The sequence below is a fragment of the Ixodes scapularis genome, unplaced genomic scaffold (genome assembly GCF_016920785.2).
Source record: "Ixodes scapularis isolate PalLabHiFi unplaced genomic scaffold, ASM1692078v2 PGA_scaffold5__190_contigs__length_132052651, whole genome shotgun sequence".
Lineage (NCBI taxonomy): Eukaryota > Metazoa > Arthropoda > Arachnida > Ixodida > Ixodidae > Ixodes > Ixodes scapularis.
Window position 1 is genome coordinate 71,054,633 of NW_024609880.1, and position 27,482 is coordinate 71,082,114.

The 27,482-nt window shown below is 44.5% G+C and overlaps 1 protein-coding gene across 2 annotated transcripts in view; it reads right to left on the reverse strand.

The window, feature by feature from the left end:
- Positions 1-27,482, reverse strand: part of LOC8043099 (neprilysin-11) — an 88,475-nt gene that overhangs the window by 30,300 nt on the left and 30,693 nt on the right. The window contains exons 2-6 of one of the 2 annotated variants that reach the window (XM_029994883.3): positions 16,622-16,714; positions 3,485-3,630; positions 2,266-2,316; positions 1,021-1,251; positions 169-380 (exon numbers count right to left, since the gene is read on the reverse strand). In XM_029994883.3, the coding sequence (XP_029850743.2) occupies positions 169-380; positions 1,021-1,251; positions 2,266-2,316; positions 3,485-3,630; positions 16,622-16,714 (733 nt within the window). Of the gene's footprint in view, positions 1-168; positions 381-1,020; positions 1,252-2,265; positions 2,317-3,484; positions 3,631-16,621; positions 16,715-27,482 lie in introns of those variants that run through there. The other variant, XM_040215779.3, reaches the window with a different exon arrangement.

Here is a 27,482-nt window from a genome sequence, read left to right on the forward strand (position 1 = left end):
CATTGATTCCTATTGTTCAATCCTCTGATTCCTACCACTTGACCCCGAAACAATAGAAAGCAGGAGAACTTGTCACGAGAGTCGATATTTGTGCGTCTACCTTTGGATTAGCTATGGTTACTTCTAGGCTACCGCCCCATGCGCGAATAATAGCTAAGTTCCACTCGCCTGAATAATCCTGCGGTCCCTGCGCTGACCATCGATCTGAAAACGAACTGAAAGCAGAGCCTGGTTATGTCCGACGTGGGCCAGCCGTGTCTCTGCCCTGAGCCAGTCGTAGCCCTCGGCCCTCCATTGTGGCAAAAAAAGGGGGTAGCCGCCCATGATGTCCAACTCCAGCATCACGGGGTCCTTGCCCTCTACAGTCCTCCGTGGGTGTTCTGTAGGCCAATGGAAAAAAAGCGACGCAAGCCTTAAGGCAGATTCACACAATGAACACTTTTCGAAAATGCGCGCCATCTAGCTGCTATTGCACCAATTATTCGAGACCGCCATTGTTTGGGCACGTACTCTAGGCACGTATCAGACATTAGGGTTGCGTCATCGTTGGGCATGAACTCGGCTCAGCTCCTATGTGAAATGATCGCCGCGTCATCATAAGGCGAGGACTCGGATCCAATCAACCGCTTCGTTCCCCATGAATAGATGGATGCTAACGGCTGTACCTTTATATTGGACGGTAGCTTACGCCACCTAGCCTTTTCTTGGCTAATTTTCTTACCCTCTGCAATTTCGTAACCCGGAAATGGCGACCACCAATGTTGCTTGACGGGATTTTACAAAGGCTCTATTGAATTTGTTTGCAAACGAGTGTTTTGTGCAGCCTCGTACAGCCCCACGACGAGAGAACACGCCATTGCCAAGATGCACTTGTCTGCCGCTTTGCCGCGAATACTCTCGGCGAGCTTCAGAGCGTTTGCCGCTTGGTGCGGGTCGGTGGATCCACTGAGCATGACGTCATGCGAAGGCCTTGACTTCTACGTGGTATTGTTCAGGGGCGACGACGGAACGGCGTCTTACCGTTCTCGCAGTGGCGCACGAAATCCACGAGGTAGGCCTCCGGTTCGTTCGTGGACTCAAAGTGTCCGTCGAGGAGCGCCGTCTTGGCAACTTCGAAGTCCTCCAGGGAGCGGTTAGACGCCGCCTCCCAGATGGACTCGTTCCGCTCGCTGTCCCAGCGTTGGCAGGCGAACAGGTAGAAGTCGTCGCAGGGGTCCAGGGACTCGTTCATGCTCTGCTGCAGTCTCTGCGCTTAAGGTTGCCGTAAGCACTTAAGGGTGCTGTAAGCAACTCTACGAGTTGTTGCACGCATCTGCGTTGCAGCGTGACCACGTGCTTTGAGCCAATGCCGCCTTAAATAATCAAAGCCCGTGCACTAGAATTTGGAAGTCATCGCAGTGAGATCGAGCGAAGACGCGATTTAGTCACGAGTACTGCATCAGTGTTCGGCTGGGTCTCGTGTCTAATCAGCGCGTCGAAGGCCGCTCGGCATCGGGCTCGCGTCCAATTGCTGAGTGGGCGCCATTCGATTGGATGACGTTCCATAGAGGATGGGTGGGGGCGTTCGGAGGCTTTGATTTTTCTAGCTGTTCTTGGTTGTGACCGCTGACCTCAATAAAACGCTTAAAGCCCCTTGATAAAATCTACACTGCACGTGTCTTACAAGTATTGATAACCGTTGTTAGGTAAACGCGACAGACATGTGCCACCAGCGCGAGTGCTGCGGTGCCGTTCGCTTCCTATAGGGCCGCTCATTTCGATGTCGCGCCGCCATCTGCACCCAGATGCCGCACTCGCGGCATTTGGGTGCGGCACAAACGGACTCGCGCATTTGACGCTGCCGGTAAAGGGAGGGCAGTCGTGCGGGAATGTCCGGGACCCGGAAGTGACGTCGTCCGTTTCGTCAACGGTTATATTTTTCGTGTACCGGGGAACGGATCTAAAGCTTATAGTTTTCGACTTTTGGGAACCCGCACCCGGCCGGAGTCCGCAGTAAATAATAAGAAAAAAAGTTAGGTCCACCCTTTTCGCCCTCCTCTCAAACCCTCTGGGGGAGCGGGGCCCGATAAACGTTGCCGTGGAAATATCTACGGTCTTTGTGTTTCGCAGATCTCCCATGTAGATCGCTGTGAAGAGCTCTTCGAGTGCTTTGCGGCAAGGTGGACACGCATACGCTTCTTTTGCGTCATGTAGCTGCTACTGAATTCCTTCACAAGTTGCAATCGTCGATGCCGAAAGTAAAAAAGTCGTCTCGCACAGACTCACCGATTGCTTGACAGGAGTCGGTTTCGCAGACGTCTATCGTGGGTGCTGTTCCTGGAAGGGGTTAAAACATTCGCTCTCAGTTAGGACAAATGAGTGGCATTTTGCAGTAAGCTTGAAGTCGAACCACGCGTCCAAATTCGAGTCGCATACACGGCTCCTTATTAAAAACACACACACACACACACACACAAAAAAACCTTAGCCCGGAGTCATTGACGAACCCACACGGTTTTGAAGTACACAGATTCATGGGGAAAGGAAGCAGAGGCATTCTGGCAATGAAGTGCTATTTGCCGGCCATCCTGCTGCGCTTGTTTGAAGCTGCAGTGGCACTGTTCATGTGCCATACAAAAGACACATTGTTCGCTGCAAACATGTATGATAAAAATATTTGCGGACTAACCTCAGGCATGTTCGAATCATGTCTGATTCTTCGAACATGCCCGCAGACAGTTTTTGTGTGACCAGTGTCACACAGGGATGACCCAGTCTGCAGACTGCATCGCGTATTAAGGTCTGGCCGTGGCTTAAAAAGCCCTGAAAAGAATTTTTTTTTAACACTCTGGTTGGGACACTTGTGTCAAAAAAATGAGTTTACTTGAAAAAAAAAAAAGTTTAGAGCAATATTGACGGCGCACAGCGCGATTTAGTCGGCAGTCAGCTCCTTTCCAGTTGTTTTCACTCTCGGCATTTAAGGCACGTGGAGGAGAGGTGGGTCGGCTTCGCCTTCACGACCGAGATAATCATTCCGGAATGACCCGTGACGTCATGGACTTCGCGCACAATTTCAAATAAATCTCTCGCTGTCAATACTACTCTAATTTTTTTTTTTCGCGTAAAACTTATTTCTTGACACACGTGTCCCAACCAGACGGTTTAAAAAAAAAAAAAATTTTTTTTTCTTTTCAGGGGCTTTACAAGGCTTGTCAGCGGGACATATGTAAGTTGATAAACTCTTCAGTATGAACCCAAATAAAGCGTCTGCGCAGCATTGCATGTTAGAACTCACCCCTGATGTATAACCCTTTCTGACGACGTGACACTTCCTGACAGTTTTATTTCATTTTCTTTTATAAACTCTAAACTGCTTTATTTTCGTGGCCGTGCGCCACGGTGTTAGGTGACTCTCCCATGGCCGCGCGCCACGGTGCGACCCACACGAACCACTAGCAAGCAATGTTTCTGCAAAATTCCCATATCGCGCGGCTACGAACCGTACTTGGGAAACATGGGCCGGCGATGGAGTGTGTTCCCACCAGGACGGCGGCCATGATGCAGACGACTCCGATCGAGCAGCCGAGCCCTATGATGGCGGCCCTCCGGTTGTTCCGGAGGAAGTCGGCAAACTTGGCACCGCAACGACGACTGACGATGTATTTTCCCGCAGCGTTGCGCACAAGAAGGGGAGGGAAGGGGGGGGGGGGGGGGCGTTAAAACAGTTATAACACAAAAAGTGTTTTATCAGCCGAAGTTTGTGAAGAAACCGGCATGAAGGACCATGATAAGGAACCACCACGAAAGATCCTGACGTCACGTAATTCTATGACGTTAGAGTCACCTAACATTAGAGTGTAACACGACGTCATGAAGTTAAGTAACGTCACACGCACACCTAACACGTGCCCAGTTCATTCACAACGCAACACAATTTTGATTCTAGATCAGTTGACGAAAAGTAGAGTTTGCTCAAATACAAGTTTCTGGAACTAGCTGACTCATTTATTTGTTCACGTAAAGGTATACCCTTGTGTTGAAAAAACGTGGCTTCTAACACGACTGACGCGACTTCGAAGTTTAAAAAAAATCGGTTATTCAGGGTTGTAAAGTTTTCACAGTCCGCAAATACGTGGGAGAAGTACAATCAATATCAGGTAACATGTAACCTTGAACGTGTACCCGTAAAGTAAAGAAATGCCAAACTGAAGATTTTTTTTTAAATATAAATTAGTAATAATATGAGGAGTACCCCTAAAAAGTTCTGGTCGACTATTAAACCAAAACAAATTGAAAATACCATTTGTTTCACGAATGAGAACGGGGATGAGTCGAGTGCCAGGAAACAGGTGAACATATCAGTCAGTACTTCACCAACCTTCTTTCTGGGGACATTTGAACAATTCAGATCTATTGCCTGAAATGTGATGAGAAATACAATATGACTAATGTAAACATTTCTGTGGCTGACTTTTTGAAACTAATAGAGGAACTACCAACAAACACAGCTCCAGATGCGGACAACATTTCGTCAAAACTCCTCAAGCTGTTCTTATCTACCTGCTTTTATTTTCAACAATCCCTAGACAATGATGAAGTACTCAATGACTGGAAACATGCCCGAGTGATTCCGATTCATAAAGATGGTTCAAGAAATGAATTTTCTAAATATAGGCCAATATCCTTAACTTGTACTCGTAGCAAACTTATGGAGTACATTGCATTTTCGTGTATAATGAACTTCTTATGTGCTAATAATCTTATCTTTGTGGACCAGCACGGTTTCAAAAAATCACACTCCTGCGAAAAAAGCTTTTTTAGCTCACTAATGATATTCATAGAGACTTACATTCGCGGAAAAAAAACTCGTACCATTTTTATTGATAAAAAAAAACTTTAGATCACGTATTTTATTGCCCTCTCATGCTAAAAATAATATAGATAAAAATAAATCCGTCTATAGAGGAGTGAATCCCAGCCTTTATTTTTAATCGTACTCAGAACATTCATTAGGGAATATAGGAATTCATCACATCAAAGGGCAACCGTGCTTGGTCCGCTGCTCTTTCTTATTTGCACGAATGATTTGCCCTCCTCTATTCAATCCGACATAAGGCTGTATACTGGCGATAGTATGTTGTATAGAAAGATTGAACTCCTGGAGGACCCTGTGATGTTAGACGATCACTCGTCGAAGCATGGTGTCAGGAGTGGCAGATAGAAATAAACGGTTCAGAAACGAAATGCATGAACTTGACTGACCAGCGTTCTCCTCCTCAGTTGAAGTACACACTTTTAAATACTGCTATCGAAAATGTCTAGTCCTACAAGCATCTTGGGGTCAATTTCACATAAAACCTTTCATAAGAACCCCACATTACCTACATCACAGCTAACGCTAATACAACCCTCAAGTTTTTAAGGCGTCATCTTTATCTGGCCACTTGGAAAAGAAAATTGATTGCACATTCTTTTCTCATTCGACCCAAGCTTGAATATGTTTCTGTCCTCTGGAATCCACATCAGTCATACTTTATAGTATATAGATAAGTTACAGACTATTCAACATGGAGCCACACCGTCTTCAGCATGTATTTATTGGGCTCGGCGGATGTTAGATGAGGGAATAATCTTCATAAGTTGACTAATTTCTGTTAAGTAACTTTTTAATTATTGGTTTTAGGGGTCATGTTGAAATTGCAGTATTGACGGAAATTACAATACCACTTAAAATAATTTGCAGGATTGTAATGGTTTTTTCAAAAATTAATTTTGAAAATTCACGTTAATTCGATTAAAAAATGGCGCCCAAAAAGTGCGCCGCAAGCCCTGCCAAGAATGGCGCTTAGGAGTGTGACGTAGTCGTTCCAGTCACATCCTCACTCACGTCGTCTGCGTACCCACCAAGAATATGTTCGAATTAAAAATTCGAACACCCTGCACGTTGTCGAACTGCCAGCCATGTTTCCTCGCGCAAAGGCAACTCATACAAACTTCATCCCACTATTCCTAGAACTGACACCTTTAAATTATCTCCACTGCAGTTATAACTCCCCGAATGGAATTTACTCCTGGATAATATTGTAACCTTGCAGGACTCTGCCAATTTTCTAAATTCTTTCCTGACTGCCACATTTGAAATGTAACTAACCTAACAGATGTTTTAGTGTATTTTTCTTTTTGTGATAGTTAACAGGTACTCTGATGTTTCGCCCTCCTACCCCCTTTATGCAAAACCCCCTGCGGGCGATGAAAGGAAACGATAAATGAAAACGAAACATGAAAATTTGTGCTTCCCGGTTTTTATCTGCACGATTAACTATGCGGAGCGCAAGTTTGTCTGCTTCTTTCGGGGGGGTTGTGGTGACGTCGGAACGCCGAGCTCTGATTGGCTCCGAGTGAAGGATAGTGGGTAGACCTCAAAGCAGCTTACTTTGAGGTCTACCCACCATCTTTCAATCAGAGCTCGGTGTTTTAGACGGCACAACAACCACTGCTCAAGAAGCAGACGAACTTGCGGTCTGCATAGTAACTGACAGCTTAAGAAACGCAAGGCGTAGCTACTCCCAAACACCTTAGCATTGTTTCACGGCCATCGAAATCGCGTCATTAGCCGATAAGAGCAGGTAACGAACCAAGATGCACGAGCATCTTGGTTCGTGCCTGGAACGCGACTCCGACTCGTTTGTTTACCGCGTCCAAAAAAGAAAAAAAAAAGTGGTCTTTGGATTTTTGCTTGGTGACGTCATAGAAGTTTCACGCCGCCGCCGGTCGCGATCCTGGCGGTGACATACAGCAGCGGTGATGGAGATGGCAGACGCCTGTTCTGCTCGCTCTCCAGCTTGACAGTCTACGGAAGCTTCGTGCAGTCAGGAGTTGGGATGCCACGACGACTGCGACACTCGCGTTCGCTCGTGCTTTTTCGTCAGGGTCGCGACATCCGACAGCACGACACTCCGGCTTTTTCTTTGTAACGTCATTCGGTGCCACTGCGGGACGACTTTCGATGCATGGGCGGTATAGGACGGTAAACACACCAGTCAGAAAGAAGGGAGTTTTAGGAAGCCGTTCTTGCACATCCGATACGGAATGATGGCCTCTGAAGTACGCACTGCGCATATACGAGAGTCTTCTGTGGGAGCGTACGCCCGGTAGGACGCGCCCTCCGTTAGTAACTGCGCATACGCTCCCACAGAAGACTCCTGTATATGCGCAATTAGTAACGGAGAACGCGTCCTGCCGTATCTGATGTGCAAACACGGTTGCCTAACGCTCTCTAGAAACGCGTTCCGGGCACTGTAAGAAAACGACGCTGTCTGCGTTTCCTAAAGGAAAGCGTAAGAAACGAGGAAGTCAATGTGAGATAGACACCGAATAACAAAGCAAGATGCTTAAACACAATAAACTCCGCCCCGCGTTTATTTCTTGAAGATGTTAGTGCGTAGGTCTCAGAATAGTCGTATTAAAATGTCTACCTCCGTGGACAAACCGAGCTGAAACACCCGATCCGGTCTTCTTCTTTGTCTGCTGTTCCCCAACGCTCCATAATCTCTCTCAATTTGTCAAATAGTCAGCCGCCATGGTTGCTCCGAGGCAAAACGCCGGCCTATGGATCTCTAGGTGGAGGGTTCAAGTCCCCAGGTGGTGGGTTCGAATACCGGGTAGCGGATTCGAGTCCCGGTTGAGGTGCCTACAATCTGACGGAGGTCTCTTGCTCAAAAGGGGCTTGTGTAATCGAGCTTTTGGTTGCACGCCATACCTTTTGAGTTCGGAATATTCGATAAAAATCCAATTGGGGTTTTCGACGTGTTAAAGCAAACGGCATGTGGCACGCCCCAACAGAGGACTGAAGATTAATCGTCAGTCCTTCGCTGAGGCGTTCCAGATGTTTTTGGTTGGTTTGGCACGTCAAAAACCCCAAATGGACTTGTGTCGAATAATCAGAACTCAAAAGGTATGGGAGCTCAACTTCGCATTCCAATTCCTAGCTCGGGGCACAGCTTCCTTAAAGAAATCACAGGCACACCAAAAAAAAAAAAAAAGAAAAAAAAAAGAAGACTGCTTTAGCTTATGTTGTCCGCTACAGTACATACGCATTGAAAAAAAAGAAAAAAAAAGAACGAGAAAATCTAAACAAGTGTTTTTTTTTTCACAATGCACCACACTTTCAAACTTATTATCTTTCCGGTGCCTTGTGAGTAAAACACAAAACAGAAGAAAACAGAGCAAAAGAATAAAGAAGCAAATAAATACCTTTACTGCGCACCCCAAGCAAGTACGGTAATAATAAGCATGGACAAATGGTAATGCGGAATACAATCGGGAAAAATGATACGAAAATGTAGCAGACAGATATAGTATAGAATGATTGTCAAACTTTACTAGAATGAAGCTAAATAGGACATATATACGTTTATAAATAAAGGACAATGACCCAAAGGGTTTGAACTGACCGAACTTCATTGTGTTGGTTGAAGTCTTATCACAGGGACACCCTTCATCCCTGTACAGTTCGATAGATGTGTTCATAGATAAGAGAGGCTTCTATATTTTGTACATGCCCGTGTGGACTGGCCAGGTGTAGGTCCATTCGTCACATGCCGATTCGTCACAGGCCAACTTGTAACGGGACGATGGGTCACGTAGGAAAATTTGTCATGGGGGAACTCGTCGTCACTTAGCACATTAAAAAAGGAACGCGTGAGGTGGCGGCACTCGGATTCACATGACACTGCGCAGACATGCATGTTTACTGACATATCAAAATTCGCATTTATAAATACGGCATGCATTTATAAATGCGAATTTATAACTAGCTCCTCCTTGGTACAACCGCTACACTGAGTTATGTAATAAATGCAAATAAATATATATTAAATAGAGACTGTTTAGTAACGTAAGTACTTCCCAAACATTTGTACGCATTTATTTCATTTGAACAGCAGCCACCAGTCTAACACCAACAAGAATAACGGTAATATTATCGTTATTCTTGTCCAGGACGCTTGCACCAATGCATTAATTGCATTATCATCATAACCTTAAAATGCAGGCCGTTCACCCTTGTTTGTGTTAGACTGGTGTCAGCTGTTAAAACGCGTTTGCTTAACTGACGTCTAACTCCTGGTTAACTCAATTGGTAGAGCTCTCCACTGCTAAGGGAGAGGTTCATGGTTCGATACCAGGACCACGCGAATTTTCTGTCACGCACCAGCCACCTAACTGCGTTTCGAGATTTGTGTTTGTCCTTTCGTCCCCCTTGTTTCCCCTCTCCAGGGAATATTATCGTTATTATTGTCCATCTCTCTTGCACCTTTGCATTCATTCCGTTATCATTTCTAAATGTGTCCAAAAAGATGTGTTAGCTAGAATTACATGTGTTGTATGTATATCTAATATTTTGGGTTATACTTGCTTTAAATTTAAAGGGGAAATAAAATCTAAAACAAGTAAATAATGAAAAAAGTGCACTCTAAATTGTGTTAAAAGTCCAGGTGGCGCACTCCAGATTATATAAAGGCGTACAAATGTTGCATCCTAAATCGTGTGCATACTTTTTAAAAATAGAGATCAAGCCGTGTTAAAATTGAGGCGTAACAAACAACCCAAAATCTGCATATCGCAGAGGGGAAAATAAATATCAAGATGAGTTAAATCATGATTTAAATCGTGATTTAAACCCGACCAGTTCTACTATGACGATTTAAATAAATCTTTCCGACAAAAACAATTCTAAAATAGTTTTCAATTACCGAGAAAAGAGTCAAAGTACAGGCTAGCTGGTGGAAGTCAACCATTTCGTCGTTTACCCTGAGACTGTTTTTTTTTTTTTGAAGAGCAGAAGTAACAGAAAAAACAGATAGGTCTCAAACTCAGCTACACGTTTATTTCAACAACTTCCTCTTATATAGTTCGTTTTCGTCGTCAACAACCAATCACATACGACTTGTCCTTTGCACCGTGACTTTACAGGTTCCACTCTATCACAAAAGAAGCGGACACTCCCAACGTTTCCAAGTGACAAGGTTCTAGCAGAAGATATGCCTCACAAAGCTTTGCTTTGTGAGGCATATCACAAAGAGTTGCTTGAAGCTTTGTGAGGCATATCTTCTGCTAGAACCTTGTCACTTGGAAACGTTGGGAGTGTCCGCTTCTTTTGTGATAGAGTGGAACCTGTAAAGTCACGGTGCAAAGGACAAGTCGTATGTGATTGGTTGTTGACGACGAAAACGAACTATATAAGAGGAAGTTGTTGAAATAAACGTGTAGCTGAGTTTGAGACCTATCTGTTTTTTCCGTTACTTCTGCTCTTCAAAAAAAACCCCAGTCTCAGGGTAAACGACGAAATGGTTTCAATTACCGTTTGTTTATAATTTAGTGCTTTTTATGTGCAATTTGTACTACAATCAAATAATCATTAAGCAAGGAAGATTTATATCAGACTGGAAACGAACAGAGAGCAGTTCTGAGCATATCGGAGCATTGAGCTTTTTTTCTACCTTATGCTTTGTTCGTCTGTCTCGTAACATATATTGCAATCAAGTCAAAATGCGAAAGAAAGAAACAAAAATTCGAAAAGTAATGTTTATTGCAAGCAAATTAGAACGTGAGAAAAAAAAGCTAATCGTTAACTAAAAAAAAAAAAAAAAGAGAAGTGGTATTTTTCATCCACAATGTGCGAAGAAACGAAAGCGGTAGCTGTAGGACGATCGCGCGAAGTGGGTGTAATGGTACCGTTATGCACATGAGGATGGAGGTGCGACGTGGTTAATTCCCATAGCGGTCGTGGTTGTCGTCGTGGATGCCACTGACGACTGCCACCAGTGCTCAGTAATGCGTAAAGTAAATCGATAAGCGCGGTGGAAGTTTCCAAAACTATCCAACATTACGCGTTGCGACTGGATACTGTCAAAATGGGATTTCGTGCAACGCGAGAAATAACTGAAAACGAGTGTTTGAAACACACGGCACGAAGACACTCCCTTCGTCGCGTCGTTACCGGCGGGATGCCACCGGCTCCCTCCTCTCTTCTCTCTCCGCGCTGCGAGTTGGCCGCCCGGCCGACGGGAAAACCCGGCTTCCCTCTCCTCGCACCAAAAGGGGATAGAAGGGCTTCTCCTTCCCCCTCCTCGCACCAAGAGGGGAGTGAAAAGACGTTTTTTCATTGCGGCGACGACAGCCCACAAGCTCGAAATCTCTGCTAAGCGTCACGTGTAAAGCTGTCACTTTAAAAATAATTTTTTTTTGCTCTAGTATAGTGGGGTTACATAAGAAAAGTTGTTAATTAAACTGTACCTTAAATGTACAGAACATTTTTCTACCGCATTGTTATCAGTGATCGGACAAATTGGACGAATTGATCAGTCAATCTACTATGTTCAGAAGTACATGTATTGATAAAGGGTCACCATATTCTTGCTACGTTGACTGAATTTTGAAATCACGTTATTCTAATGTTAATCCGACAATTATGATTTATTCGATTTAAAAAAAATCGTAGTTCTTATTTACCTTGATATATAGCAAAAAGAGAAGCGCGTCAAATTATGTGACTCTTATCGCAACCTTGTATCGTATAAGAAAAAAAATCACTTATTTTTTGTGTAAAAGCACCTTCAGAGTACTTCTATATGGGACAGTAACGTGTACGTCTAGGAAGGCTTTTCTGAACAGTTCGCAGTTTAGAAACAAGTGAACGTAGACTTCATAGCCGTGAACACTGACACGTGACGCTGTAGCATGAGAGGGGAGCGTCACAGATGTTATCTGAGAAGACGACGGACACGTCTGGTTGCGAAGTAGCATAGTATCTTCTGCTGTCTTAGTTGCTCCCATGACAGGAAACTCGGACAATGACGCTTCACGGGTGTAACCTGAAGTAAGGGTAGCAAATAGCAAACTCTCATGGACTTTATATCAGATGTCAAAATGTCCGAGATAAAGGACTTGAATCGTTATCTCAGTTTTGCCACCCAATCTGGCCACTTGAATATTGTACCCGTCTTTGCCGCGGCATACTCGATGCATTCCAGTATGTCGCAACATACTTGGAGAGTTCCAGGATGTCGTGACATCCTGGAACTGTTTAAACTCCGAGACTGTTTAAAACCCAAGACTGTGGTGAGGAAAAAAATTGGAAACTTTAAAGTCGAAGAAAAAGGCACAGGAGGTTACGTCTCAAACGAAGCTAAATTGTTTATTTTCTCTCGCGCCTTGTATACTCCACATAGACACCAACAAATCCTCTCCCGGACATAAACTTCGTCTACAATGCACCGAGTGGACTCTTAGATACATATGAATCAGTTACCGAATAGCCTCTTAGAGATGTCCAGTCATTCTCTATACGATCATCACCAACTTCCCTCCTAAACACGTAATTTGTTTAAAATGCTGCGATTGATCTGTTAAGTGTTGGGAAGGACTTTAAGTATATTGTATTTTAAAGTATCACTTGAAATAGGTGTAGAAAACTTGTACTTTACTTGAAGTACATTCTCTGGGCTAGTACTTACACTTTACTTAAAATATTTTTTGTTGGTAATTTCCGAGGAAAGTACAATTCTCGACTTAAAGGCACATTTCCCAAATTTGGTATTTTCAAATTTGCATAGCAAGGCTGTGAATGTAAACTCTTAAGAAATACTGGAAGGGATGTTCTACTCTCATCAAAAGCTCTAGCAGACAATACATCGTTCCCTTTGTTCTGGGGGCGGCTCGCCTTTGGAACTCTCGCTACTTCTTGCTCGGCCAGCAAAAGCCAGGAGGTTAAAAAAATTAGAAGAGGACACTCCTCCACAAGAGGATTGCTTGCGCAAGCTACGGGGAGAATGTCATGCTCTTTATTAGCACATTTAACATTCTTGGGACTCGAGCCAGTGCAAGCGGTGCCGAATTCAGGAAGCAAAGGGACTTCTGAACTTGGCACCATTTCCGAAAATTATTACACTGTGACCACTTGACTTTATCCAATATTTGCCGCCATTTCTGAAAATAACTGATGCATTTCCGATCACCCTGGTAAAATGCATACCACTTTAAAAAATACTGTATAGGGGAATGAAACGGCATTATGAAATATTGTGTTAACAAATATTCTTGTATGTTTTCGTTTGACAGTACATTACATTTATATTATTTTACTTTAGGTACATTTCGCCCGGTATACTTTGTACTTTACTTGGAGTACCTAACCTCTCATTTACTTTATACTTTACTTTAAATTTTTTTAGATGTATTTTACCCAACACTGTTTTTTAAACACAGTAAGCACTAAGACACTATGTTCATGTTGCACGGAAATAACTTTTAGACACATCCGAACCCTTTACCCCTAAAACCCTTTTCTTCCAGCCACACTCTTTGCTCACAGTGAAGGTAAAAAAAATAAAAAAATAAACCTATATGGACAAGGTTATATTCCAAGCACTTTTTTTACTTCCTTTGGAGTTGCATCGAGGCCTGGGAAATACAATTTCATTATGTTTTGATTCTAAAGGCCCGTTCACACTCTTGCTACTCTTGCGAACCTAGGTTCCTTACAACTTCTTAAACCAGAAAACACACTGGTGCCATCTATTGGGAAGCAGTGTAAACTCTGCGGTCCGGCATATTTTTTTTTATTTCTCGCGCATTATCCTTTCTTTCTTGGCTCGAAAAACTTTTGTCAATGTTGTAAACGAGCCTTTCTATGAGTATTACGCACATTTGACCTCGGAAATCCCGCAAAACCTTCGCTCTTGTGAAATGCAGTTCTAGGGTCACCGCATAGATGGCGCCACAATGCCAGTTTGTTCCCTCATTTTAAAAACATTTAGCAAGTTTTAAGAGAACTCGTCTCTCTCAGTCGTACTCGGTCGCACTCGGTCGCAAGAGTGTGAACGGGCCTTTATTGTTTCTCTTACGATCCTCTTGATATCACTAGGCTCTGTGTACAAAACTTCCCTCTCCGATCAACCCGCCGTAAAGTTTTTACATTCCCCAACATGTCTCGCTATTACCGAATTCGCTGTGTTTATTATTACGTTTCTTTTGTGCTAGTAAACTATCGTTCACACATCTTGACATCTGTTCGTTCTAGTAACGATAGGTTACTAGAACATAAAATGAACGTAAAAATACACGCGTCAAACTAAGTAATAGCAAAGGATAATGGTGAATGTAACAATTGTACGGCAGCTTGGTCAGAGACGAAAGCTTTGTATGAAAAAGTCTAATGATATAAATAGGAATATAAGAGAAGCAGTAATAACCAAAACAAGAGGACATTGTATTTCCCAGGCCTCAAGGGAACTTGACAGTAAGTCAAAAGCACTCTTTGGAATACAACCGTGTCCATTCAATTAAAATTGTTTTTTACGTGCATAGTAAACAAAGAGTGTGACCGGAGGACAACATTATTAGAGTGAACGGTTTGGATATGTCTTTCCGTGTAACGTGAACGAAGGGTGCTAATGCTTAGGGTGCTTGAAAGGTTGATCGCAGCATTTTGAACAAAGGACGTGTCTGGGAGGGAAGTTGGTGATGATTGTATCCAGAATGACTATACGAACATTTTCGAAGAGATCATTCAGTGACTGAATCATATGTATATAAGAGTCACATCGGTGCATTATGAAGGAAGTGTATGTCTCGGAAAGGATTTGTTGGTGTACAAGAAGCGAAAGAAAAGAAATGATTTGGATGCTTTTAAAACGTCTTCTCCTTCGACTTTAAAGTGTTTTTTTCTTCTCACCACCAGTCACGGGTTCTAAACATCATGATTAACTATCACCAGCTCGCCTGCATACTCACTGCCTTTTCATCAATGCCGTACTAGATGAGTTCCAGTGTGTCGATACATACTTGACGAGCCAGGACGTTACGGCATATTAGATAAGTTCCAGTATGTTGTGACATACTAGAATGTATTTTAATTAACTGAATATCGTACCCGTATTCGAAGCGGCATACTGGATGTTTTCCAGTATGTCGCGACATACTGAAGAATGCCAGGATGTCATGACATATTAGATGAATTACAGTATATCGTTCTTTGGACGCATTTTATTTTGCAACCACTTGAGTATTGTAGAATACGGTACAATATTTGAGTGTGTTTGTCGTTACCTGCAGTCTTGGGGTTTATGAATCATGCATCATAAATATTGTACCCGTATTTGACGCAGCATACTGAATGCGTTCAGGTGTGTCGTGACATACTTGATGAGTCCTAACTTGTCATGACCTGCTAGATGAGTTACGGTATGTCATGACATTCAGGATGTATTTTAGTACCCTACAACTTATATTGACTCGTATATGACGCAGCCTACTGGATGCGTTCTGGCATGCCGCGACATAGTTGATGAGTGCCAAGATGTCAGGCATATTAGACGAGTTCCAGTATTTCGTTACTGGATGTAAGTTTATGATACCGGTATTCGACGTGGCCTACTGGATGCGTTCCAGTACGTGCGACATACTTTGTGAGTTCCTGGATGTCATGGCATACTGGATGATTATATCGTCACATACTGGGTGCATTTTAGTATGACAACCACTTAATATTTTACCCGCTTTGATACGACATGATGAATGAACTTCAATATTCATAACATACTGGATGTACTTTAGTGTGGCTAATAAGTTCTCACCTAACCCAACTCGCTTCGGAACAGCGACCTGCATTTGTGTTTTGTGTAAGCGGCATGAACATCGACTCCTTGAATCGGACTGCCCTTTAGACTGCGCAGGGCGAGAGCGGCTACCGGCGGATGGAAAGAGCATCTACCGATTGCATTGTAGAGCCACAGCTGAACAATGAAAGCGCGCCAGTGCAAAGGCCAGCGAGCGTGCCGGCTCTTGTTAGCAGGCGCCGCGGGAACGGGATATAAAAATTCTCTTGCCTAAGCTCTGGATGGACGTCAGGATGTCGTCACACTGAACTGAACAGAGTGAAGCTAGACTATTCGGATTATGCCATAAATATCGCGGACTTTTCATCCCGCAACTAGAAAACACAAAAACAAAACAAACAAAAACAATAAAAGTCGCCAGCTTTCTTCACCATGTGCACGGTCACCATCTCTACGTGGAGCCAAATCATCTCTTTTGCCGCACGCAACAAGGCAACTAGGGGGGATTCTGTAAAGCCACAACTGAACAATGGCAGCGCACCAGTGCAGAGGCCAGTGAGCGCCGGCTCGTGCGAGCGGGTGCCGCGTGAGTGGGATATACTAAAAAGGGTACAAAGAAGATTCTCTTGTCTAAACTCTAGGTGGACGTCATTTCCTTCACTGGTATATCCCGATCACGCGGTATGCCTGCTGGTACGGGCCGGCGCAGTCGCTGGCCTCTGCACTAGCGCGCTAACATTGTTCCGCTATAACTCTATACAGATGTGTTTTTTTTTTTTTGGGGGGGGGGGGGGGGGCGTTTTTGTTTTTATGGTGGCCCAGGCCAGTAAGTCTGCATCATGATGATTGATATGTCAAACACTTATTTGTAGGTTCACTGTATATAAGAAAACAACAACAGAGTGTTACCCTAGTACACCCCTCCTGGTCTCCTTCCTCCCGAGCTACGCAGTCCGCGGGTCACAGGTATGCCTCCTCGTCCCACACTTGAGACCGTCCCCTCAAAGTCGCAACAGCATGCTTACCTTGAGTCCCCGTCTTCGCAGATTCGCGTGGTGGAGGCTGCCGACTCCATCTCCAGGCTTCGTCGTGACGGCGGTGTGGCGTCAGCTTCGAATCTGAGAGCACGAACGCAGGCGTGAGGTTGGCAAACTTTCGGAAATCACTTGTCCACTCTTTTCGCGGAAGCATATCGCTCTGTTCAAACATCCGCGCACCCACGAACGCACGAGAAGGAGGAGCTCAACCGGTGAGTATCGCTTGAAATCCAATACAGCTACCTGGCGTAATAGAGCGCCGGCGAGGCTGACGTCCCAAGGCGCTCTTTCCATAACAACATTTTAAGATAAACACCTAGATATGATAGCCTCGTGTAGATAAGTGTAGCCTGCACGGTTTGCCGGCGCCAAGATTTCATGGGCTTCGTGTGTCCCCCTCGTTTGTATTGGTCACACGATGCTCGCGATGGCGAGCGGTTGAACGCCCCTTCCCTCTCACGCAGAGATCAGCAAACGCACTCCAAAGGTGTGAACGATCCGGGAGCACGAACGAGATACGCGATTGGAGAGATCGTAAACAGGGCCTTGCCAATTTCGAAATCTGATTGCGGGACTGAGAAACACGAAAGGTGTAGGTAAGGGTCGACCTGGTCTACGTGGCGGTCAAGGCTGCAATGGCAGTGTTAGCGGTAACGCGTTACAAAGAACGGCGTTACCGGTAACGCGTTATATTTTTATGTAACGCGTAACGTACTCGTTACATTTTTTAAACTGTGACGGGAAACATACTTATGTTACTTTTTTCGAGTAACGGGTAGCGTAGTTACGTGTCTCGTTACACATATCTTCCCAAGACTTAAAAAAAATTACACTTTAATTTTTTTCATGCCTTTAGGCCCCAAGAGTTACGCGAACTTTTGAGTTCTGTGTGTCTTTTTTTTTAGTTTTTTTCTTGTAAATATTTAGGCGAAACCGTAAAAAAAATAAGGCTTGCGTAGTTTCTGCATAAACATATTGTTTCTTGCAACATGGTTCTTATGCAAAAGTAACGGAAAAGTGACGTGCGTTACTTTTCGTCGGTAACGGTAACGCGTTCCTTTTATTTTGATGTACCGTAGGCCAGTAACGCGTTATTTTTATTTGCAGGTAACGAGTAGCGTATTCCGTTACTTTTTTTTCGTTTAAGCATACAACACTGTTTGGATTCAAAAGTCAAATGGTTAGGCACAGTACGGTCTCAAGAAAAGGAGGGCACTCAGCGGGTGGTGAAAATTCTGTAATCAATTAAATTTTATTGTCATTCATCGCCCCAGAAAGAGTTTCGCCAGCAATAAACCGGGTTTATCAGCAAAAATAAAGATTTACGAGCCTGAAGCTACAGTACGAAACATTAAGAAATGAGGGATCAAGCCAGTGATGTCTTCTCTTCAAGAACAGGACCCCGTTTCTAAACAGCAGAGGTCGGAAATTTAGGTCACCCTCACTCACCCTCAACCTCACAGCCACACTCACCTCAGTTCTTCCCTCAGCCTCACCATCACAGCTGCACTCACCCTCTGCCCCTCACTCACCCTCATCGTCACACTCACCTTCAGCCCTTCACTCACCCTCACTGAACCCCACGGCCCCCACGCCAGTCACGCACTCGCAGCCCTCACGCCCTCACACCCCTCAGGACCTCACGGCCCTCACTTAACCTCACATTCATGCATTTTCAGAAACTCACTCACCCTCACCTCACCTGTGAAGATAAGGCTGAGTGAGGGTGAGTGAGGGCCATCATGAGTGAGGTTCGCCGAGGTATGCTAAGCACTATAGGTTGCGGCGAAGTACTTCCGGAGTTTTATGTGGTCTAGAGAAAAGATAAAACTTTCCCGGTGAAGGTGTGTTAATGCTTGTCGACAAAAAATATTCTTAGCACATCGATAACAATTCCAGGGTGTCACATAGAAACACTGTGGTGTCAGATCTGCTTAAACGGCAAATATTTTAGTGGCTGTTTATTGTTTTCCCTCAAAATGAAACCAGCGGAGGTCTGTATGAAGTAATTTGACTTATCTGGTTGATATAAGTAATATAGTTAATGGCCAGTCAAAAAATAAACTTTTTGCGAGTGACTATTATTTTAAAACAAATTGTTCTAATTAAATTAGTATTTTACAGAGTAATATGATAGTATCGCTATCTGGTGTGACAAGTGCAGGATGAACTTAAAAGTTAAAAAGAATATTCACATAAAATGTACGAAGGAAAAAAAGAGCCCCGTTTCTTCTTCCTAAATGCTAAATAACGACGCATAATTAAGGTAAAGCTAAAATGTAAAGTACTTGGGTGTTATGATAGATAGTGACTAAACGTGAAAGAGTCGTGTTGAAACGATAGCTTTGTTGACTATATGCATACTTAAATTTAAACGACGCAATTTAGGACAGGATTCGAGGATAGGACAGGGTTCTGTGTTTTCGAGTTTAATTCTTTTTCGGGACGTTGCATGGTCTCTCTTTCTTTGTTTTTTTTTTTTTTTGTTTTTTTTTTTCCCACAAGTTTGGTTTTTTTCGGTGTCAATTTTCGGTATAGGACAAAAAGTCGACTTTTCTTGGGGCTTATGTTGAAGAAAGCGGGACGCAGAACAACGATTCCCAACCTCCTTGGAAAAAAGGAAATATTGTGGTTTCATCGCAAAGCAACTGGGGCTAAGAGCATTGCCCCAAAACTCCTTGGAGAAGGAACCGCCCCACGGTTTGAACCCTTCACTTTCCACTTTGGAGGCCAAAACAGGACCTCTACATAACGGAGTTTTTTTTTTTTTTTTCTTTATTGTGCAAGTTACAGGCGGTCCATTGTCGCTAAACATGCGATGTCATTATGAGTGCCCAAGTTCTTGTTGGCGCACTAAAATTCTTAAATTTGTTTTTTGCACACAGTGAAAAAGATAAGCCCTTTCCGGAGTCAACTCTTCTGATCGGCAGTACTGTGTTTGCGCTTGTACAACAAGGTCTTCAAAATACTTGCTGATTTGTTTTACGTCAACATCCGCATGCCTGTGTTCCAGGCGTGACTTTCATATGCTAAACAGATTCAAGGCAATGAACATACCGTGCGGAACACATTAATTTGTGTGTGAGTGTAAGTAGGGAATAGTGAGAGCTCTTATTTCCATATACTTTTTTTATGTCCGTTGTAAGATGTTTCCCTGCCCCTAAAAAAGAAATAAAAATAAAAGACCGCATTTCGACATTCTATAAAAACATATTCAATAGTTTCTGGCACCTTACATAATAAACCATTGACGGGCGAAGGCACATAAATGTCCTTCTCCTCGAACCACGTCTTTACCAGTAAAGTGCCACCATGCAGTTCGAAGAAAAACGTTTTTACAGCTACGGGAAGTCACATTCTTTTAACACGATAAAGATCGTCCTTGCCCGGGCTACAAGCGTACACCATGCAGTAAAGGGGGGTTGGAAAAAAGTATAGCTACAAGATCCCGTGAAAGTTTATTTTTAGTGGTACTGAAGATTAATAAAGCTTGGACTTGGGTTTGGGCTAGTTGGTTGTACATTGATAGATGTGCTGCGCTGCGGAGTTCTACAGAACAAACATGTGACCAAAATTATATCGTTTCATCCTTTCACAGGAGAAACTCCGGACGAATGTTGCAAATACTTTATGGATTTTCTGTAGATGAAATTGGGCGTAATGCACGTTTGTTCTGTAGAACTTCGCAGCGCAGCACGTCTATTAGTGGTACTGGTACTGAACAAATACTCGATTCAAAAACGTGATTGCAGGAATAAACTGTCATCTTGAACTTCTTTCAAAAACCCAAACAAACTCACCTCGACAGGCTGAGATGAAACAATTATTTTGGGAAGAGAATTTGCAAGTTTAGAATGGATAACTGCTTGCAGAAAGGGATGACTGTGATTGTGAGGGTAGAAAAAACGCGACACAAGCTGTTGTACGAAAAGGTGGGTAAGACAGATCCCGCCATGTTCTACACGTCTGAACAAATTATATCGTTTCATCCTTTCACAGGAGAAACTCCGGACGAATGTTGCAAATACTTTATGTACGTTCTGTAGATGAAATTGGGCGTAATGCAAGACTTGCATGGCATATCACATTTTTGCAACAAGAAAATGTTACAAACGGTGGCCTTAGCAAAGATTTTTTTATTTTTTGCTTTTATATATAACATGCGTTTTTGAGTGTTAAAGCTACTGCCAATGTAAAGGAATCCCAGACCCAGTCAAGCTGTTTTTTAACAGCTTTTTGTCTGGCGATCCCTCCAGTTTTTTTTAAAATAAAGATTTTATTTGATTTGATTTGATCAACAATTGACGGTTGGCCCAGGCTATATTTTGTTTGTCAGCTCAGACACGACTTCGGACCAGAACTTGGTGCTCTTGCGGTAATGTTGCAGTGGTACTCTATAAGGTACGATACGCGACGATATCCTTGAGTACGCCGGCAATGTTCAATCCGTCCCGGAAATCTGCGATACGGTAAGGGCGTCCGCTGATATGACAGTGTAGAAACACGGTGTTGAGGGCATAAATGCCCATGGGCAGGGGTGGAAGAACAACTCTATAATACTGGCTTTGGCCTTCCACCAAAAAACCACGGCTACCAGGCGCTAAGACCGCTCCTACGGAGCATATGATTCTGCGTCCGCTCGCTGTCGCTGCCGAAAGGCCGGGCCTAGCCTACGCCATGCAGGCGGTCGCCCAACCTCCTGGGAACGTGTGCGTGACCCGAACGCTTGTAAATCATCACGGAATTAATAATAAAATAAAACAATCACCCCGTTCAAGGTCTGCTTGATTTCGGTGCTTTTCGGTTTTTCTGATTTTTTAAAAACTGACTCAGAAATTAAATTCTGAACTTCAAGAGGTTAGGACACGCCAAAAATAAAATATGATATAATTATAATGCAAGGGCCTATTGTATGTTCCCATAATCCCGCTAAATTTGTTTTTAAAATGGCGTGATAGTTTTGTTCAGCTGCCACGTTGTTCACCTTTCGCATTTCGAGCACGCGGTTTCGAGACGGTGACGTTAGCGGCACCACTCGCTTCGTCGGAGTCTCTGACACATGATTGCAGCAGCGATGAAAGTGATGTTATCAAAACGATGGAAGTTATTGATTTTGTCTTGGACCGGCTCGCGACCAGCACCAGCGACGACGACGACGAGATCATCACGGACGTACTCGCCGTCGCCCGCGACGATCACGCACGTGCACGAAGGGTGGAAGATCAAGGGGACGAGAGCAAGAGCATACTGAGTATCTGCTGGAGTAACTGATAAGCGAGGGAGGTGCGTAAAGGCCCGTTCACACACTTGCGACTTCTTAAGAGCGAGAGGCTTGAAACCTCTTAATATCTCTTACGACGAGAGGACACACTGGCGCCATCTATTGGGTTGCAGTGAAAGCTTGGTGGTCCCGCATATTTTCTATAGCTCTCGTGCATCATCCTTTCTTCGTCTGCTCAAAAACAAATTTGTCAGCATCATTAACGACCACTTCTCATAGGTATTACGAACATTTAACCTCGCAAATCCCGCAAAACCTTCGCTCTAGTGAAATGCAGTTCCAGGGTTGCCGCATAGATAGCGCCAGCGTGCCAGCGTGCTCTCTCGTTCTGAGCAATTTCAAGAGGTTTCAATGCACTCGGTTCTAAGGGGTCGCAAATGTGTGAACGGGCCTTAAACGTCGGAGTATAACCGAGAGAACCGTGTGAACGGGCCTTCAAGGCTCGTTAACACTGAAACAAGACCTGTTTTTAAGCTTCTTGTGACGGCCGGTCGGAAGCCGCCATGAAAGGCTTAAAAACAGGTTTTTAGTCTCTCCGATCTTAAGAAGTCACAGCTTGATCGAGCATGAGCATTGGGCGCCTGGAATGAGGGAGCTTTCAACTCTATATGATGATCACGTGGTTTATGGTCACTATTGTGTGACTCAATTGAGCAGTGTTGTCCGGTGGCCGGACCAAAAATGATGAACATTCGTAAATAGATAATTGCAATTATTTGAGCTTTAAAAATCGCGAAACTTGGTGTATATACTTGAGTGACGTATGAGCATTCTGTTTAAAGAATAATCTAGCTGTTTAATTTTCATTTCCTTTAACGGTACATATCTGAAGCACGGAAGCCTATAGGGAATATTCACTGGACGCCAGATTTGTGGGTGCTGCTTAGAGCGCATGCTCAGAACGAGCTCAAATTAACGGGAGACTGAAGGGGTTCTGTTTTTGAGCAAAAACACTAACATCGTCTTCATTTGGCCCCCAAACGAATATCGAGAGCGTTTTCCAGTCTGTTGCACGGAGGCTGCAGAAGATTATTTTCAAAGTACCACTGAAGCCCCTCCTTCCCGGAACGTTACGTCATAAAAGGAGTTTTCAGAATCTCCTCTTTCGTGCATCTTCAGCGCCTATCAAAGCTATGCTCGCGCACTCTCGCTATTTTCAAAAAAGGTCAGAAAAAGACGTCATAACTTCTGTTAGTGCGGGAGAATATACACCTTTGCAAGTAGGATCCCGGCTTAACCTCGAACCGCGCGCCAAGGTGAGGTGGACCTACTCTCCAGCCAGGACGTTCGCTGGTTGTCGTACAATGTTGCCAAGCGTCTCTCGCCGAAGCGTACACCACTGAGCGCAGAAAGAAATTTAAAAAAAATAATTATAAAACGTGCACGTGTCGTCTTCGACAGCGAAATAGCAATGACAATTAAATAAAATGCCTAAAGCGGTAACAAATCGAAAATTTTCAAAAAGATCTAATGTATCAAGGCGCACTCTTCAAAATGCGCCAAAGGTCGCATGGCCTTTGCATCAACGATGGCTGCGCTCGCGGCAGCTCTGGCTTCCACAACACGCAGGAACAGAGGCTGCGATCGTTATAAAGTCAGCTCCAACCCTGAAAGATGCCCCGTCCTACAATATGTGACGCTACGATTCTGTGTGGATACCTCCTCCTGCGTTCCGAGACAGTAAGTGTGCCGCTAACGTAAGCCACCGGCGATGCAGCAAACGGCACCATCTTGTCATCGCGCACCCCAATGACGTGCCCCTGGCGCACCCCAGCATGGCGGAAACGGTACGGGGCGCCAGCATCGCTCAAAATGGCAGCGCACAGGAGCCTTTCTTGCAAACGTGTATACCTGGCAAGCTTAAACTTGCACGTGCTGCCCACATGAGCGATACGCGCTTGAAGGTCGAAATATTAATTTCGGATGTTACGACTGGTCGGATGTTTTTTTTGTGTTTTCTCGCGTTTAGTTACATCTTCGGGGAAAACGAACGAGATGTGCAGATACGAGGGATCAAAATACTCTAGAATTTACCTCTAACTGTTTTTTTTTTTTCTGAACCTCATCATCATTCTTTTAATAGGTTGCTAAGACCGGTAGTCTTGATGGTGGGGAATCTTGATGGTGGGGAATGCTCGTTGCAAAAGAAGTGTGGGAGCTCGCCATCAGCACGCGCTCAGCAGTCGCGCACACACTTATGTCCGCCAGTGAATACGTGACAAGTACTCCGGCGTTTTTTTTTTTTTCATAGTCTCCGATTTGTCTGAAATTACCCTAAAAACTGCAACACGCATCGCTGATATAGTATCCCAAATATTACGCCAAAACAATTTTGTTTGCGCCAAGTTATTGCATTTACGATTTTGGTCCTCATCGTGTTTTTCAAACTGAAAAGTCTCTGCTGACTACAACGAAAGAGTGACGCCAGCGGCGAGCAGGGGTTCCCTTTTTGAACGGTAGGATTTGTTCCCAACTGATTACAAGCAGTTTCATGGGGTCAAATGAATGATTCGGAAGCTCGCCACGGCACCCAAGCAGCAGCACGAAAAAAATGCTCCGCATAATCAATTTTTATGACTGTCTTCTAGACTAGCGAACGTCACGGCATTGAAAAGTACGGGTAGATTCGAATGTTGGTTTTTGGCATAATTTTCTTTTGCGGATTTCATTATAGCTATTCTGAATTTCGCGACACTCAATAGCATGCTCGAAAGGAGGCGAACTCCTCTCCAGCTTTGACTCTGCTAAAGTGAAAAGGGGTAAGAGGAGCTTCCACTTCACTCTTAACCGGTCACCGACTGGAGTTACCACGAAGTCGGCATCTTCTAGTGGGCCACAGGCACCGCCGATAAACGGATCTCTCACCAGCCATTTTTGTACGCTATCGCGATACCCTGAAGAAATTTTAGCTTTTATGCACATGCGACGGCACCGCTGCGGGTCTGCGCGAGCGGAGCAGAAAGCGGCACGAGCCGTCTTGTCCACTACCGCCTGCATCCTGTGAACTATCTGCAACTCCAGCAACCTATAGGGGTCGCCCCTCTCCAGATATACGGTGGCCGAAAACAGGTCGTGCCTTGCCGTGTGCCAGTTCAACGCACAACGGTCGGGTTGACGCAAGCAAACGTTGACTTCAAAATGGTCTGCCCCGATGTTGAGCTACAACGTTCGAAACCTGCCTCGTTGTGTTAGTGCAAGCGAGCTTCCAGAGGCCAAGCCTTCTTCGTGGAAGTTAAGAAGGACTACCTACTGCCCTACCGCGCTGATGAACGTTGCATAATTCACGTCTGATTCACTCGGTTCTGTAGGTTGCGCTCAGAGCGACCTAGGCAACACACTTTACACACTAATGACATAATCACCGGGACGACTCTAAACCCTACACAACGTGAGAAGCAATGCAAAACTCACCTAATTCGGCAGGACATCATAAGTCAGGTTCTTTTCCTGCGGTCCTGTCGTTGCTGCGGACACAACCAAGTTAACTAACTTCGCGTTAGTTGGTTGGCCACTGAGCCAACCACCGACAACGTGCAATAACGGAAGACACAAGAGACAAGCAGAAATCGCGGAAGGTCGAGGACGGTTCGATATTTTCCCGCCAGGTGCCGTCCGAACGCTTGGCAAAATGGCTAGGTGGCGTAAGCTGCCGCCCGATCCAAAGGGCTCAGCCGTATTCATCCATCCATCCATCCAAATTGGTTTATTTAATTTTTCAGTATTAAACGGCTATGATAAAATTCTGTTGACTTACGGCAAAGTGCATGTCTTCTAGACTGGACAAACTGGATTCAAAGGGGTCGAGAGCACGAATGGTCCTTGCGATCAACGACCGGAGGACACCTTCCTTTCCACTGGGGATTGTCATTGTTATCATAACTTTGGAAACATGCAGAGCATTGGGAAAGGTAAAGATACACCAGCGCGGATATGGCTGGAGGCTTATGAAATTACCAAACACAGCACAGATAGCTGCGTCAGTCAAACATCTGTTTATCTGCCTAAAAAAATAGACTGAGTTCAATGGCAAGCGCTGAATCACATGTAACTTTTGTTTTTATTGTTTAGTTCGGGATGGTTGCTTCAAAGGGCTTTTTCCAAGTATTGTTTAGTAGCCTGTCATCCAGACTACTTTTAATGTGAAAGCATTAACTGGTCTCGTGTAGCGAGCCGACGTCATCAGCTTTGAAACCATGCAAAACGGCCCCTTAATGAAACCACGCGCAAAGCTAGCAAGCACCACCTTTTACACTTCGGTCCCATTGGCTGGCGCGCGTCGACAAGGCTCCCATTGGCCGCTGCGCGTCAGTTTCTGTGGTGTCATCCTGACTGTGTTATCACACTGTTGTGTTATCCCTGATCAACGCGTTCGCTCGCCTTTTATCGGTTGTGCGGCGCATGGCAATATATACGGCGCATGGAATAGACCAAGGGGTTCGTTCTGCTGGGAACTACTTCACTATCTGTTCCTTCCTCGCGCCGCAAGGCACACGTCAGTTTGAACGATCGCTGACCCGATGGCGCTGAGTGTCCGCGAGGCAGTGGCTCCGCCGTTCCACGCCCAAGGTCAGCGTGTTGCACGCCGCATATTAAAAAAGGGAGCGAAGAGCGGCGTGGTGTGCTTTCGCATTCGCGACTCATAAGAAGCACTTAGGTGAACCTCGAACCTTTTTCCGCTTGATCTTAGTCTTTTGCGCGCTGTTTTCATATTTACTCAGCTGTTGAAAACTGCAAACAAGTTTCAAAATGTAAATTGATCTTTATGTCGCATAATATATTTCTATGATAACTATGCCACGTGAGTTCAAGTGATAAATCGGTTTCTTAACACATCGAGCTAAGACATAGTACAAAAGTGGCCGAGGATGGTTCATTTCGTGCATCAAAATTTCAAAAGAAACGACGTTACATAAAGAGTAACAAATTAAGAGCGTGATTTCGCTACGTATACGGCTACCGTCTGCGATTGAAAGACGTCCGAATGACGCAACTGCCGAAAGATGGCGGCAACTGTTTAGTCAGCAGAAATAGCCCCGACAAAGATTCTTCCCTGTGGGTTGTATTTCTAAAAAATAAATCACGGCTAGGGCCAACAACAAAAAAGCCCGCGTCGCAATTAACTCGAAAACATCGTCCGCAATGACCAAGGTCTGTATTTATAAAAGCGCCTGTCGGTGCAATTGAGAGACTTGGGACCGTTTGTAGCACTAACCGCCTGTAACGGCCCGCAAGTTTACGTGCGTGCTGTCGGCTGTCACGCGCAAATCAGATGCCTCTGATTAGCAGATGACCACCGTAGGTAGCGAATTCACGCTCTGAACTTGTTATTCTTTACTCGTGACAAGCTCATAATTCGTTCAAGATCTTAACCCGATACATTAAGAAAGCGATTTTTTTCGGCTCCTTCGAACAGCCGAGGCTTCCTTTGACCAACGTGTTCAGCCGCAGTCCCACTGCCCATACATCATACAAAAAACCCGACGTTTGCTGCAGGTGCGATTACAGGAGCACCTGTAATCGTACCTGCAGCAAACGCGACTCTACTATGGTCGAAGCATGTTTGCTTTA